Genomic DNA, 13,060 nt, shown 5'->3' on the forward strand with positions numbered 1-13,060 from the left:
GGCTGAGAACCCAGTAGGATTCCAAGGACAGGTCAGGCACAGCTGGGTCCCAGGGAGGAGACAGATTGAAACCAGGGCTAGAAACCCTGGGCCCGGATCAAAGGCCCCATGGAGTCTGGTAATTCCATCCCTGCCCTCTAGGGGGCTCCCTTTACCTGCCTCTGAGGCCGCTGGCCTGGGTGGCTAGAGCCGGGAGGGCGATTCGGGTGTTCCAGACCCACACGCACCCACACGCTCGCTACATACAGATCCCCCCCCCCCGTGTGCCCTCCCAAACACCTGACCCCCTCCATGCACATACCCCCCTTTCCGCATGCCCACGTCAGCGCAGCCCCCTAGATGCCCCCATCCCCCATGTGCACACCCACACACTGACATGGGGCTGTGGGCTTTCAGTGCCACGCTGCCTGTTGCAATCACATCTCTGTGGCAGGCCGGGTGTGGGTGAGGGGGAGGTTTGGCTCGGGGGCATTTTTCCCGGCAAGCTCTGCAAAATAATTGCCCAAATTACATTAGCTCAGTGGAGTGGGTTTCCTGGGGGGCTGAGAGTCCCAGGCTGGGGGCCCCTCATTGTTCTGCTCGCGATTGTACCCGAGCCGAGGCCAAAAGGCCAAGAGCAGAGTAATAATATCCGGGAAGAATTTCACCTTTCCCAGCCTCTCCAGCTCAGTCCCCCAGCTAGAACTGCAGCGCGCGCGGGAGAGAACAAAGCACGGGCGAGAGGAAGAAAGAACAGCGTGAGAGGAAGCCAGAAGGGAAGAATGAAACAGAAAGAACAAAAGAAAGACGAGCAAGGCGGGAAGGAAGGAATGGGCGTAAGGAAGAAGGAGGCGAACATGCAAGCAAGGGGGTAGGGGTCAGGAGGGACAAGACAGATGGCAAGAGGAGGGGTTTAAAGCAAGAAGGGGGGAAGGGAACTCTTCTTCAGTCCCACCGCACGCCTTTGCTCCTTTGCGGCAGGGAGTCCCACAGGGTAACAGGTAACGTTTCCTTTTGGCAGACCAAAGCTCACGGCTGCTTGGGACTCGACAGGGCTTGGCTCTGCCCCTGGAAACCCAGCGATCCCAAATGGGGAATGGGGAGAGGCCGGGGGAGTCACTCGGTAGGGTTCAGAGACTCCCAGTGGGAGAAGATGCTGGTGCACCCACCTCCTCCCCACAGCGCCCGAGCCCAGGGCATGGACCCCTCGGGGCAGTGGAGTGATTCCTGGGAGTCCTCGGATGAGATGTTAGCCTGAGAAAGCCATGGAGGGGCAGGGGGAAGAGGGAGGATGAGGGGTCAGTGTTTAGACACGAGCTGAGTCCATGCTCAGCCCCCCTCCCCCCCCCCGAGTCGCTCGCCCCACTGGGAGGCCAGGGCAGGCTGTTGTAATTTCAGAGAGTGGCCAGGAGAGGGCGACATTGCTCCATCCCTCCCCCTTCACAGCCTCTGCCCCAGCCGGCTGGACCCCAGACCCACCCACGCTGCTGGGGGATCCCCAGATCACAGCTGAGGACAGGCCAACTCAGCTCCTGTCACAGGCCCGGAGAGGCAGAGGGGGAGGGGCTAATGGAAGTGGAAATCAGAGAGGACTGACCGTCTGGGTTATCCCCCTCAGGGAGGGGCAGGAGAAAGGGGCCCAAAGCCCCTGTGACCACCACAGCAAGTGTGGGCCTGGTTCCCCAAACTACCCACGGCAACCTCTCTGAGCTGGGCATAGAACCCAGGAGGCCTGGCTCCCCGCCACTCGCCCCCCCCGCCCGTCCCCAAGCCAGGGACAGATCCCCCGGCTCCCACGCCCTGACCCCATGACGTTCCCCGGCCCTAGCAACCCACGAGGCTGGAGCCAGGTGCCCCAGAGAGCAGGCTGCATTTGGCAGCTGCCTGGTGCCAGCCAGCTGGGGGAGCAGGTGGTGGCAGCATGAAGAGGCCCCCTCCCTCCCCTGCCCATCTCCGGCAAACAGCCCTGGCCAATGAGGCGGCAGCTGCCCTGCCCCTGGGGTGGCCCTGCCCGGGGCCCAGGAACGTGGGCCCAGGTTGCTCCGGCAGCCGACAGCCCTGGGGAACGGCCCCGTCCGCCCCTTCTCCGATTGCATCAGCCTTGCCAGGGAGAGCAGGTGGCAGGAGCTAACGAGGGAGCGATTGGGGGGGGGGCTGTCAGAGCTCCCTGGCAGCAGGGGGGTGGCATTGCCAGGGAGAGGAGGGTGGCGACCTCTCCATCTCTCCCACCCTGACACAAACCTGCTCCCTGTTGCAAGGGCTTCTGGGAACCTGGCTCACAGGCCCAACGATGGGAATCGAAGCTGAGTCCCACCCGGTCTCTGCTCTAACCACTCGACCCCACTCCCCTCCCAGAGCCCAGATAGAACCCGGAGGCCTGGTGTTTCGCTTTATGACTGACCATGTTTGCCCAGAGCTACTGAAGCCAGGCAGGGGGACCCTCTGCCCACCCAGCAGCTCTGGCCAGAGAGGATGGGCCATCTAGGACCACACAGGATGGGCGAGGTGCCGGGAGAGGCTGGGTAGCTGGCCGAAGGCAATAAAACAAAGCCCCCTGCAAATCTTCCATCTCTTTGGCTGTTTGAACTCAGGGGGGCAGCGAAGCCAAACGGAAGCCCGAGGCCCCCAAGGGCTGCCCTGAGAGACACGCTGACCTGACAGCTCACAGGAGCCGGCTGGTAACTCACAGGGGGGATGTTCACTGGCTTGCTCCTGGAACGAGTTCCGATTTCTCCTGCCAGTTAACAACCTTTGGCCGGGTTAGCCCTGACTACGGGCACCGGTCGGCGCTGGGCTGCTGGGGCTGGAAGCTGCCTGGCCACGTGTGTCCGGGTGGGGAGCAGTCGTGACTGAGCCCAGAGCTCGCAGTCACCCCTACCTGGGGGAGATCTCATTACAGAGCTCGCTGGCTGCCAGCTGCAGGCCTCTGCCATTTGTTCCAGGCTGCCCTGGGGTTGGCACCCTCATGCTCCAGCCAGCAAGATGCTGACTTTCTTCCAGAACCAAGCATAGAACCCAGGAGTCCTGCCTCCTGGCCGCCCCCTGATGCTTCAACCACTAGACCCAGCTCCCCCAATCTCTCTGGATGGCTCACTGCTGCAGAGCCTGCTCCTCACTAAACCAGGCAGCCTCTCTGCCCCCCAAGTCGCCATTGCCCACTAGGCTGTCCCAGGTGGGGACAGAGCCAGGCTGTGCTGGATGCAGGGGATGCCCCAGGCCGGGAAGGGGGACAGAGCCTGCCTGGGGAGAGGCCGTGCAGGGAGAGAGGGCATGGCGGAGAGTTGGCTCCAGGAACTGGCCACACGGCACCAGGAGGGAAACTCTTTGGAAAAGTCAGAAATGCTGGTAATCGGAGTGTGCCACCCACGGCCGGTGTCCACTCAATGCCCGCTGCCTTCCCCTTCTCCTGGACTCCACCCCCCTAGCCCTTGCCCCCCGAGCTCACTGCCCCTGAGCCCCCCAGCACGGCCTGCCTTGATGCACCCCCTCCCTACACAGCCCTCAACCGCGGAGGTGGACAGGACTGGATGCAGGTGTGTGTGGGGGGGGGGGGGGCCGTGTGTGATGCCTGCAACCTTCACCAGCAGACGCTATATCGACCTGGCGTGGGGAGCCATGCCACAGGCCTGCCCCTCCACCCCATCTGGGAGGTGTGGTGTGTGGGGATAGATAGACAGACAGTCAGAGGGAGGGAAGCAGTGTGGGGATAGATAGATAGATAGATAGATAGATAGATAGATAGATAGATAGATAGATAGGTGGGCAGGTGGGCAGGTGGGCTGTGCGGGGATGGGTGGATCGACGGATCGCAGGGGTGGGTGGGGACACATAGATGATGGCTGTGGACTCAAGTTAAGTGCAGCCTCTAGACCTTGTGCCTTGGTTTGTTCTCCAGGGAACCTGTCGCTCTCCCCCAGCCTGGCTGCCCAGCTCGGAAAGGGGCGTGTGCTCGCTCTCCCGGCCGGCGTGTGCACTGCCCATGTGGGGATTTGGGGGTAGCCAGGGATGGGCTTTGAGTGTCACAGGGTCAGGGAGAGGGGTGGGGGCTAGTGGGCTGGGGAGGGGAGGGGAGGGGAGGGGAGGTAGCGGACACAGTTACACACGAGGGATTGTTGTTCGGCTAGAGCCACGGGGACCAAGGGGCCAGACCCAGGCCCGCGGTGCGTGCGGGGGCGGGCGCAGCGCTCTCACCTCTGGGACATGATCTTGAAGGCGTCGGGCAGGTAGCACTGCACGTTCTCCATCTGGAAGGGGTCGGCGTCACAGATCTTGTCGTCCGTGCGCCCGTAGTTGGCGTTCTCCACCATGATGACGTCGCTGCCCGGGCAGCGCAGCTCGATGGGGTAGCCCTCGCAGGCCAGTTCCCGCCGCACCAGGCCGAAGGGCAGGCCGGCACGGCTCAGACCTACGTCAGAGCGACAGGAGGAGACAGTGAGGGGCATGGTGGGTCACCACCCCATTTTCCCCATCCAGTGCCTCAGTTTCCCCTCCCTCTGAAGCTCGGGTGGCATCTGTAATTTATTTCCCCACCTGCCCACGGAGCGAGCTGCCAGCTCATGGCTCTGGGAACCTGGACTCCTGGGTTCTAATCCCAGCTCTGGGAGGGGAGTTTCAGGTGGGGGGAAGCTGGGACTCCATTCCCTGGCCAGGGAAGGGAGAAGGGTCTAGCGGTCAGAGCAGGGAGTGGCAGAAGACCAGTGGGGTCCAGTCTAGTTCCCACAGAAACGCCTGCCAGTACTTTAGAGGCCAAGGATGGTGCCAGTGTTTGAGAAGCTGCATGGTCTAGTGAGTGGGACACAGGACACGGCGCCATTCCTGGCTCTGCCACTGACTTCCTGGGTGGCCCTGGACAAGTCCCTTCCCTTCTCAGAGCCTCAGCTTCCCCACGCCCTAGGCTTTGGGTGCAGGAGCTGTCTCTTGGGTGTCTGGGCATCACCCAGCACAATGGGCCCTGATACGGTTGGGATTTGTAGGTGCTACCGTAATCCATATAATATAAGAGCAAGCGCCTCTATCTTTCCCAGATTTGGGGGAAGGAGGGGGTTTATAGAGATAGGAGCAGGCCACTCATGGAGGGACTCTGGGCCCTTGCCCCGGGGCTGCATTTTAAGGCTCACGTGTGGCTGGATGTTTTGCCCAGCTCCAGACGTCTCTCACCACGCGCTCAGCTCCCCGTGCCGCCCGTGACCCACTTTCCAGGCAGCGGCTGAGCCGACAGTCTCGCCAATGTGCTGAGCAAATTCCCTGCAATCCCTCCGAATCCCCCCTCCCATGTGACCAGGACCCGCTGGGAGGGGAGAGGAGCATTAAACAACCCAGGGGGACTGTAAAGAGGGAACTAGGACTCCTGGGTTCCATCCCCATCCCCAGGAGGGGAGAGGGGTGTAGGTGTCAGAGCGGGGAGCCGGGGCTCCGGGGCTCTGTCCCTGGCTTTAGGTTAACATGCTGTGTGACTCGGGGGCAGGCTGTGGGTCTCTCCTCTGCCCATCCCCCCCAGGGACCACAGCCTGGTTGGATACAGGCCAGTGGAACAGAACAGGAACAAACAGATGCAACGCCTGCTACAGGCACATGGGGGCGCTGCCTCGAGGCACAGCTGGCTGGCTGCACAGGCACTCACCACTGCCCCTCTCCCCCAGAGGCAGCACCTGCCCCCTGGAGGCAGCACCTGACACTGCCTCCACTGGCTGCTTGCCAAGGGCATTGCTTTTCAGGAGCTTCAGGCTGTGAGTTCAAGTCCCACTGTGGGGGAGTTGGGTGGCTCCCCACAAGTACGTCCACACAGCAGGGAAAAAGTGGAATTAAGCTACACAACTTCAGCTACATCAATTGCGTAGCTTAAGTCGAAATTGCTTAACTCTGCTTTTGGCGCTGTCTACCCCACAGGAAGTCGAGGGAAGAACACTCTTCCCTCGACTTCCATTACTCCTCGTGAAAGGAGGGTTACCACGAGTCAGAGTAAGAAGTCCTGCGGCTTGACATCATTTCGAAATAAAGGCTTGTAGTGTAGATGCGCACTGTGTTATTTCAGAATAATGTCAGTTATTCTGAAATAACGCTGCTGTGTAGATGGACCCCAAGAGAGGGAAGTGTGATTTCTTCCCACCCCCGGCACAGGGCAGAAGGGAGGGTATTCCTTCCCCATGGGGCATGAGGGGTTGAACTTGGGGCTTCCAGCATTAAAAACACATGAGCTCCTACCATATGAGTTAAAAGAGCAGCTTTGGCAGGTGTAGGAGGTTGTTATCCCAGGCTATATCTACACTACAGGGGTTTTGCGCAAGAAGCTTTTTGCGGAAGAGATCTTCCGCAAAAACGTCTTGCGCAAGAGCGTGTCCACACTGCAAAAGCACATTGCAAAAGCGAAGAGAGCGTCCAGATTGCATGGATGCTCTCTCGAAGGAAAGCTCAGAATAGTCTCCAGAGCACCTGGGCTTTTTTCGATTGGCTCTTTTTGCGCAAAACCCCCTATTGCCCATCCACACACACCTTCTTGCACAAGAACTCTTGTGCAAAAAGGAGTTACTCCCTGTAGAAAGAGGAATATCTACACTGCAAAAACCCCTCTGTTCTTTTGATCGACTGTAAATTTACTTGCACAAAAATGTGCTTGAGGGGTAGACGCTCTGCGGGTTTTTGCGCAAAACCCTGTAGCGTAGACGTAGCCCCAGTGAAGAGGGAGTGTGTTACACCCCAGCTATCTCCCCTGGAAGGGACCCCAGAACAGCCTCCACCCCACATGCCTGCCATGTATCCCCACAATTGGCCCCATCTCAGTTCCTAAAGTCCGAAGTGGAGTTTCTCAGTTCTTCTGTCCCTGTGACAGAGAACAGCTCACAGCACAGGGTACACTGGAAACACCCCTGAGCTACCCCTAGGCCAGGGGCTGGGAGCAGAGCAGGTGTAGGCCCCTTACACCATTTCCACCCTGGGGGTGTGATTCCCAGGGAACCATTTGCCACCCTTTACAGCAGTGGTCCCCAACATTTTGGGGCTGCCGGGAGCCTGGGGGCGCGGCCACGGGCCTGGGGGTGGGGCCAAGCATGCGCCATGCGCCCGGGGCCGGAACTGGCATGTGCCGTGACTCCGGGGCAGGCGCTGCCCATGCGCCCGGGGCTGGCACCTGCTGCACGCTCGGGGGCAGGGCCAGCCCAGATTGCTCCGCGGGTGCACATAACTGGCCCGGCGGGCGCCATGTTGGGGACCACTGCTTTACAGCACTGCTGGAAGATGGGCCCAGGCATCAGGCCCTGCAGCATCCATAGAAGCGGGGCGGGGGCAGGGCAGGGCAGACAATGGGCCGCGCAGTGAGTGTCCCCCGCTCCGTCTCCCCGCGCCGGCGGCTTTGAACGGCACAAAGGGGCCCGGCTGCTGAGCGGGAAACGCCAGGAGCCAGAGACTGAAGCGGGAGCTGCAGGACACAGAGCCAGGTGGGTGATTAAAGGGATGTCAGGTGCATTATGGGAGATGTGCTCCTGCTCTGCCGGCCTTGGCAGCTACCTCTCAAAGGGGAGTGGAGAACGGAGTCGGCTCCGGCACAGGCCCCTGTGGTGAGCGCGGGGCCTGGCAGAGGGAGTGGGGACGGACTGGGCGGATGCGGGTGGGGCTGGGCCATGCCAGAGTCTTCTGTGAGTGTGGTGTGGGCATGGGTATGTGTGTGTGTGTGCAACAGGACGTGTGTGTGTGCATGGGTGTGTGTGTGCAACAGGACGTATGTGTGTGCGCACGTGCATGCATGCACCAGGATGTGTATGTGTGCGTGGGTGTGTGTGTGTGTGTGTGTGCAACTGGATGTGTGTGTGTGTGCGCACGCGTGTGCGTGCATGCAACAGGATGTGTATGTGTGCATGGGTGTGTGTGTGTGTGCAACAGGATGTGTGTGTGTGCATGGGTGTGTGTGTTTGTGTGCAACAGGATGTGTGTGTGTGCATGGGTGTTTGTGTTTGTGTGCAACAGGATGTGTATGTGTGCATGGGTGTGTGTGTGTGTGCGTGCAACAGGACGTGTGTGTGCGTGCGCATGCATGCAACAGGATGTGTATGTGTGCATGGGAGTGCGTGCATGTATATGTGTGCGCAAAGGTGAGTGTGTATACTATTATCTGTTTGGGTACTGTGTGTTTTGTGTGCCCATTTGGGCTTGTACTAGTCTGTGCATGGATGTGTATGTGTGCGGGGGTGTGTGCATGTGCAAAGGTGAGTGTGTGTACAATTGTCTGTGTGCTGTGTGTTTTGTGTGCCCATTTGGGCTTGCACCTGTCTGAGTGTGGTGGTGTGTGTGTGAGTGCCTGTGTGTGTCTATTTGCTTGGCTATGAGTGCACGCAGGGGCAGGGGCAGGGGCAGGGGCAGGGGCAGGGGCAGGGGCAGGGGCCGGGGCGTGCGTGTGTGTGTGACTATGTGTCTGTGGGCTTGTAGGGGTTAGGGAGCGCGCATTTGTGTCTGCACAATGCTGCCCACTGGTGGACACAATCTGAACCGTTCAGCCCTGTGCCCTGCACCCCACACTGCTCCCAGCCAGTGGGGATTCTCCAGTGACTGGCTGAAAGGGCCGGAATGGGAATAACACTAATATCTGGGCTGCACTTTGCCCCTGGAATACAGGAGCACGCGGGGCAGGTGCTCTGCATAATCCCGTCCTGTCGAGCGGGAATTAACTCCATCCCCAGAACGGCGTCCGGCGTGGGGCAGCTCCAGCAGCCTTACTGTCTGCCTTGGCTCATCGCTCGCAGGAGAGTCCTAGTTTTAAATCCCCCCACCTCCCGCTGGCTCCTCCTGGATCTAACTTTAGAAGCGGAAGCAGGCAGTGCCGAGATGATCAGATTATACAGGAATCTCTCCCCCACCCCCACGCATGGGGACCATGACGACACTCCCCACGGGGTGGGGGTGGGGTGAGACGTAAGTCTGTGCAAAGGCTCCCGTGCAAAGTGCACTCGGCTGGTTCTGAGCACGGCAGCCCCCTCCATGCACTTCCACCTCTGCTGCGTCCTCTTAACAAGCCCCTCGCCTGCTCCGGTGACATGGCTTTCCCCAGTGCCAGCAAGAGACAGGCCATGCCCCCTGTCTAAACAGGAGGAGGGAAACCGAGGCACGGAGAGGGGAAATGACTCACCCAAAGTCACACAGCGGCAGAGGCAGGAATATATCCCAGGAGTGCTGACTCCCAGCCTTCTCTGCTCTAACCGCTAGACCCCACTCCCTGCCTAGAGCGGGGGGTGGAACCCAGGAGCCCTGACTCCTCCCCTCCATTCATTACACACCTGGGGTAGCTCCACCAAGCCCAGATCCTGCTCTCCCCTGCACCAGGTGTGACCCCACTGGGCTGCAGTCCATCATCTCCCGCCCCCCGCCCCGAGTCCCTGCATCCAGCCCCCTCTGGTCAACGCCTCGGCGGAGCTGCAAAGGGATCAGATTAGCTTTCGGGTCCCATGTGCCCCCACGCCCCCTTTGAAGTTCTCTGGGCTGGCGCCTGCCCCGGTCCCCAGAGCCCCCTCTCTGGGAGGCCTGGGCGAGCGCCTCAGGGGGCACCGGGTGGAAGGGCAGGGAAGGGACGGTGCAGTGGGGCAAAGGAGCAACACAGGGAGCAGCAGCATCCGGGGAGCTCCCCAACGAGGCCCCTCGGGCTCCGCACCGACGGGTGAGCCGCAGGGCCCCCTGGAGCAAAGTGGGCACAAGAGCTTAGTGAGAAGAACCGAGCTGTAGTGAGCGGACTGCTCCCGGGGCCCCAACCACCCCCCCCGAGCTGGGAGTGGCCCTCTGCCCCCCTGGCCCTGCAGCATCACGGAGAGCACTGGGGGGGACGTGTCCCCTCCGGCCCCGAGGGGAGACACCAGGCAGTGCAGGCTCCGGAGCCTGGGAGAACCCAGGGTCTGTCTGCGTCCCTGAGGCAGCTGAGATTGGATGCCCCTTGGGGACCCCCCGAACCCCTCTCCCCCCAGCAGCCCCACCCACTGCGGCGCCCCCGGCCTACCTTGTGTGGCTGAGGTGACGAGGACGGCGGTGACACACAGGCTCCAGAGGGCGTGGGCCAGACGGGCCATGGCGCCGGCCGGCGATGGGCACGCTCGCTCCCTGGCACGGCTCTCAGCGGCCCAAACCCAAGGCCTCTCCCGGCATCACACAGGAGGGACAATCCGGCAGACGGCAGGCCTGGGAGAGGGAGGAGGGAGAAGCCATGACACAAGCTGGGGACAGCGGGGTTCACTCATCCCATGTGCAGCCGGAGCCCCCTCCCGCCCCAGTGGCACCCCACTGGAGAGGGGAACGTCCCTCCTCTGACCCAGAGGCCAACACGGTCCCGGCCCACTCCCCAGGGCCTGACGACACCCAGCCCCACTGGCTTCCCGTGTGCAAGGCCGGGGAGGGCCAACCCTGGCAGGCAAAGGGTTAACAGGGCTGGCACAGCCCCGGGAGAGCCCTGTCATGGCGAGGGGGGCTGGGAGCCAGGACCCCTGGGTTCCAGCGCCGGGTGCCCGTGCCTTAGTGGTGAATGCTGCTCCGGGGGGACGCAGGCCAGGGTCCAGCCATGCAGGTAATGGCAGCTCCCCCCGGCGGCACGGACACCGGCGCGCCAGGCTCCAGTGCCTCGCAGGTTCTGTCTGACCGCTCGTCCAGGGCCTCTGTGTCACAGTGTCACAGCTCAGCGCCACGGCTCGGCGGCCCCGGGGACGCTGGAGACTGGAGGGGGGTTCGGGGGGAGGCTGGAACCACCATGGGCAGAGGGCTGGATCACAGAGCTGGCTTCTGACAGGACTCCGGGGCTCCCCCCAGCTCGGGGTGGGGAGGCAGGGAGTCAGAACTCCTGGGTTCCACCCCCGGGAATGGGAGGGAAGGGGGGCTAGTGGGGTACACAGCAATGGGTAGGGAAGATGTGCAAGGAGAAGGGCCACCTGGGTTCTACTCCCAGCTCTGCTGGGTAAACTTGGGCCAGTGGCCCCCTTGTGCCTTGGGTTCCCCACCCCGGATATGGGGATAAAAGCCCGGCAGGGTGGTGGGTTCTCAGAGGCTGTAAAACAAAACTAGAGCTCTGTGCCCCGACCTACTGCTGAATGGGGCCGGGGGGCCCCAGAGCCCTGCCCCCAGGGTGTGGGGGGGAAAGGGGGATGTGGGGGTCAGAGACACACAGCTTGTGAGGGCATGGAGTGGGGGTGGGCTGAGGACAGGACAGCTCCAGCAGCCCCTCGGAGCAGGGGGCTCTAGCCATTCACCCAGGCCAGTGACAGGAACTAGGGATGTTAAATATCAGTTCATTGAATAGTCGAGTAACCTCGTGAATTCTTATTGGTTAGTCGACTATTCTAGTCCCCGGGGGCGGGGCCGGCAGCCAGTGCGCCCTGGCCCCAATCCCCAGGAGGCCCCTGCCACGCCCCCTGCCTCTGTATCAGCGACAGGGTGCCGGGTGGCAACGGGTCCGTGAGGGGAGCCAGTTTCAAACCCAGCTCCCCTTGCGGACTGGCTGCCTGTCGCCCTGTGCTGCTGCCTCTGAGAAAGAGGCAGCAGCGTGGGGTGGCAGCAGCCCCTGTCTAGGGGATGGTCTGAGCTACTGGACCTAGCACAAGCTGGAACTGAGTCGGGCTGCCTGCCCGCCCGGCTCCTAATACACTTCCAATGCAGAGCTGCAGCGGGGGTAGGTCCTGGACCTAGCGTGAGCCAGGACTGAGCCAGGCTGCTGGCGGGGAGGGGGCAGGGGGAATGCGCGTGGTCTACAGCGCTAACCTATAAGCTTTTTCTTATCGGTTAATTGGTAAATCGACTAGACCAGCGGTTCCCAAACTTTTCGACATCGCGCCCCCTTTTTGATTTTTGAGAATCCCTCACACCACCCCTCCCAAAAAAATAGCAGCAAAACTTGGGGTGGGATTGATGGGGGGTGTGTGGCTGGGTCACCTCACGCCCCCCAGTTTGGGAACCCATGGACTAGACCAGTGGTCCCCAGTGCGGTGCCCGTGGGCACCATGGCGCCTGCCGGAGCATTTATGTGCTCCCGCCGAAAGATCTGGGCTGGCCCTGCCCCTGGCGTGCGGTATATGCATGGTGCCGGCCCTGGACTCAGGGTGCATGGGCGGCCCCTACCCCCAGCGCGCGGCACATGCATGGCCCCATCCCCGGAAGCGCGGCGCGTGAGCAGCCCCGCCCCCGAGTGCCCGGCGTGTGAGCGGCCCCGCCCCCGAGTGCCCGGTGCATGAGTGGCCCCGTCCCTGGGCACCTGGCAGCCACAAAAGGTTGGGGACCACTGGACTAGACTGTTACATCCCTAATACTAACCCGCAGTGTGGGGCCCAGGCCAGCTGGAGGCTGGGGTCGGAGTTTGTGTGTGTCTGAGCCCCTCCTACATTTCAAAGCCCAGCAGTGGAGAACGAAGGAGGCCAGATAGGGAGGAGAAGCTGAGGGGCCCTGTCGCAGGCTCCACTCCCCCTCCCCTCTGCCCCTGGTATATCATAGCCTGGGAAAAACAGCATGTGCATCCCCCTACTCAGCTAAGTCTTGCTGACAGCACATCCTACCCACATCTCCCGGGATCAGCACAGCCCCCTCCTCCTGCCTCACTGGGGTCAGCGCTGACCGGGAGGGGAAAGCTCCCCCTACTGAGCCCCTGGCTTCACCCCTTAACATCTCCCCAACATCTACAGGCCCATCCCATCCCTGCTTAGCCAGAGATCGGGCCAGAAGCAGTGTTCCCTGTAAGCTGGGCACTTGGGTGGCCACCCAAGAGAGATTCAAATCAGCCCAGCTGATTAGCAGAGCACCGACAGCCAGCAGCAGGTGTTTCTGTTGGTGGTGCACATCTGCGCATGCCCTGGTGCACAGAAAACAATTTATTCTGCACATGGATTTCTGACTGGAGAGAGGTAACTAGTGGGGTCCCCCAAGGGTCTGTCCTGGGACCCATCCTATTCAACTGATTTATAAATGATTGAGAGAAAGAGGGAAACAGCAAAGTGGCAAAATTTGCAGATGATACCAAACTGCTCAAGATAGTTAAGACCAAAGCAGACTGTGAAGAGCTTCAAAAAGATCTCCCCAAACGAAGTGATTGGGCAACAAAATGGCAAATGAAATGTAATGTTGGTGAATGTAAAGT

The 13,060-nt window shown here is 61.2% G+C and overlaps 1 protein-coding gene across 7 annotated transcripts in view; it reads right to left on the minus strand.

Annotated features, from left to right (window-relative positions):
- Positions 1-13,060, minus strand: part of ADGRL1 (adhesion G protein-coupled receptor L1) — a 102,433-nt gene that overhangs the window by 54,568 nt on the left and 34,805 nt on the right. For all 7 annotated transcript variants that reach the window (XM_075902223.2, XM_075902221.2, XM_075902219.2 and 4 more), the window contains exons 2-3: positions 9,950-10,128; positions 4,171-4,384 (exon numbers count right to left, since the gene is read on the minus strand). In XM_075902223.2, the coding sequence (XP_075758338.1) occupies positions 4,171-4,384; positions 9,950-10,019 (284 nt within the window). In that variant the 5' untranslated portion in view covers positions 10,020-10,128. The remainder of the gene's footprint in view (positions 1-4,170; positions 4,385-9,949; positions 10,129-13,060) is intronic.

The sequence above is a fragment of the Pelodiscus sinensis genome, chromosome 31 (assembly GCF_052426305.1).
Source record: "Pelodiscus sinensis isolate ZL-2025 chromosome 31, ASM5242630v1, whole genome shotgun sequence".
NCBI lineage: Eukaryota > Metazoa > Chordata > Testudines > Trionychidae > Pelodiscus > Pelodiscus sinensis.